At 46.0% G+C, this 1,703-nt stretch overlaps 1 protein-coding gene across 2 annotated transcripts in view; it reads right to left on the bottom strand.

Annotated features, from left to right (window-relative positions):
• Positions 1 to 276: 276 nt before the first annotated feature.
• usp24 (ubiquitin specific peptidase 24) overlaps positions 277 to 1,703 on the bottom strand; it is a 35,587-nt gene continuing 34,160 nt past the window's right edge. For both annotated transcript variants that reach the window (XM_077583878.1, XM_077583879.1), the window contains one exon: positions 277 to 1,655. In XM_077583878.1, the coding sequence (XP_077440004.1) occupies positions 1,593 to 1,655 (63 nt within the window). In that variant the 3' untranslated portion in view covers positions 277 to 1,592. The remainder of the gene's footprint in view (positions 1,656 to 1,703) is intronic.

Raw genomic sequence — 1,703 nt, 5'->3', positions numbered from 1 at the left:
AGTTTACAAAGAACTTGTGCATTCCAGTTTATTTTATATCAAATCTCCCCCCCTCGTAATCAAACTCTGTCGTACAAATTAAAACTCGGGCGTTTTAACATGCGTTGCAGACACACTCACACAAAAAAAACGTGTGATGGCAGATTGTGAATTGTCCCCCCCCCCCCAAAAAAAAAAAAAACTGACGGTAAAACCCGCACATATAATAGATGACCCCCCCTCCCCTCCCCCCAAAATATTATAACCCCGCCCCCTCCTCGACATTAAAAGTAAAGATTGAGTCAAGTGTTTGTTTTTCTTTGTTTGCACATGTGAGAGGAAGTGCTCACAAAACAGCACAGTGAGGGGGCTGGGGTTTTTTGTTTTATTTTTTTGAGTCACCCTCCAACACACGCACACACACGTCACACATCAGGAAGTTGGGTGTGTGGCGGGTGGGGGTCCGGGATCACATGACCTTTCAAATGGCTTTTTAGGTCCTCGCCATGTAAACATTGACCTGTCAAAGCCTCCCCCAACACACACAGGTACATTTACGTCGCAGATGACATTTGTGGGGGGGGGGGGGTTACTGGGGGTGACGGTGGGAGTTATCGGGAGATTAAGGCACTTCAGAACTCCCGATAACTGGGCTACACGTGTGTGTGTGTGTTTTAGAGTCAAAGCTACATGTCTTTCTGCGCGTGTGTGTGTGTGTGTGTCAAATACGGCATGAAAGACACAAAAAAGGCAAATAAAAGCTTGGCAGAGGTAATTTTAGCATTAAGTAGCAAATGTGTGCATGTGGCTGTGTATGTGTGTATTATAGATGGCACAAAAGACACAAACAGGCAAATAAAAGCATGGCAGAGGTAACATTAGCGTGTGTTTTTTTTTATGAGTGTGTGTATGTGAGACATTGGCATCTCCAAATAACTCCCCACCCCCGTTCCGTTGAGCGTTTCTTGCATAAGGCTCGCACCCGAGTCCAAGAAGGTGGTGGAGAGCGCAAAAATAAAATAAAAAATAGCGCGTAAAAAGTATGTTGTTTGAAGTAGCGCTCAGTACTGAGTAGTAGTGTTAAAATGAGCAGGGAAAAAAAGGTGAAGAGGCTCTAGAGGAAGCGCGTGGTGAACGTGGCAAATAAAGTGCATACTTACAACCCCCCCACCCCCCATAGCAAACGCTTGTTTGTGTGTGTGTGTTCACGTTGAAGTTCCTCAAGAAGACTTTTAAAACATTAACTACAGTTATTGGCTAGTGTGTGCGTGTGTGTGTGTGTGAGGACAACGACAAACAAAGGGTAAAATGCCCGCCCCCCCCCTCCCCCCGCTGTAAAAAGATCATCAATGGAGGAAGATTGTTCGCTTCCCCTTTAATCCAAACTGCCCTTATAAATCTTCTCCATGGAATTCATTCATGACTTTGTCCGTTTTTGTCGTCTTCCGCGTCAAGTTGTTCAACAGGCGCTTGTTTTTTTTTTTTTTTGTTTTGTTTTTTACGCGTCCTCGGGCCAATAAAAGTGCCCCAAAATGGGTTTGAGGCGTCGTGGAGTCTCGGCCCGCGTGCCTTCAAGGGCGACTCGTCCCCCCCCCCCCCAAAAAAAAAATCGTTTAAGGGTCCACGTCCTCCAGGTCGCTTTTGGAATCGCCGAGCATCATGGGAGACTCGGATCCCTGTCAAAGAGGAGAGATGGGTTGAGTGTTGTACGATAGAAGTATACA

The sequence above is a fragment of the Vanacampus margaritifer genome, chromosome 13 (assembly GCF_051991255.1).
Source record: "Vanacampus margaritifer isolate UIUO_Vmar chromosome 13, RoL_Vmar_1.0, whole genome shotgun sequence".
NCBI classification, from domain to species: Eukaryota; Metazoa; Chordata; class Actinopteri; order Syngnathiformes; family Syngnathidae; genus Vanacampus; species Vanacampus margaritifer.
Note: the sequence above shows the minus strand (reverse complement) of the source record. Positions and strands in the feature narration are given on the sequence as shown.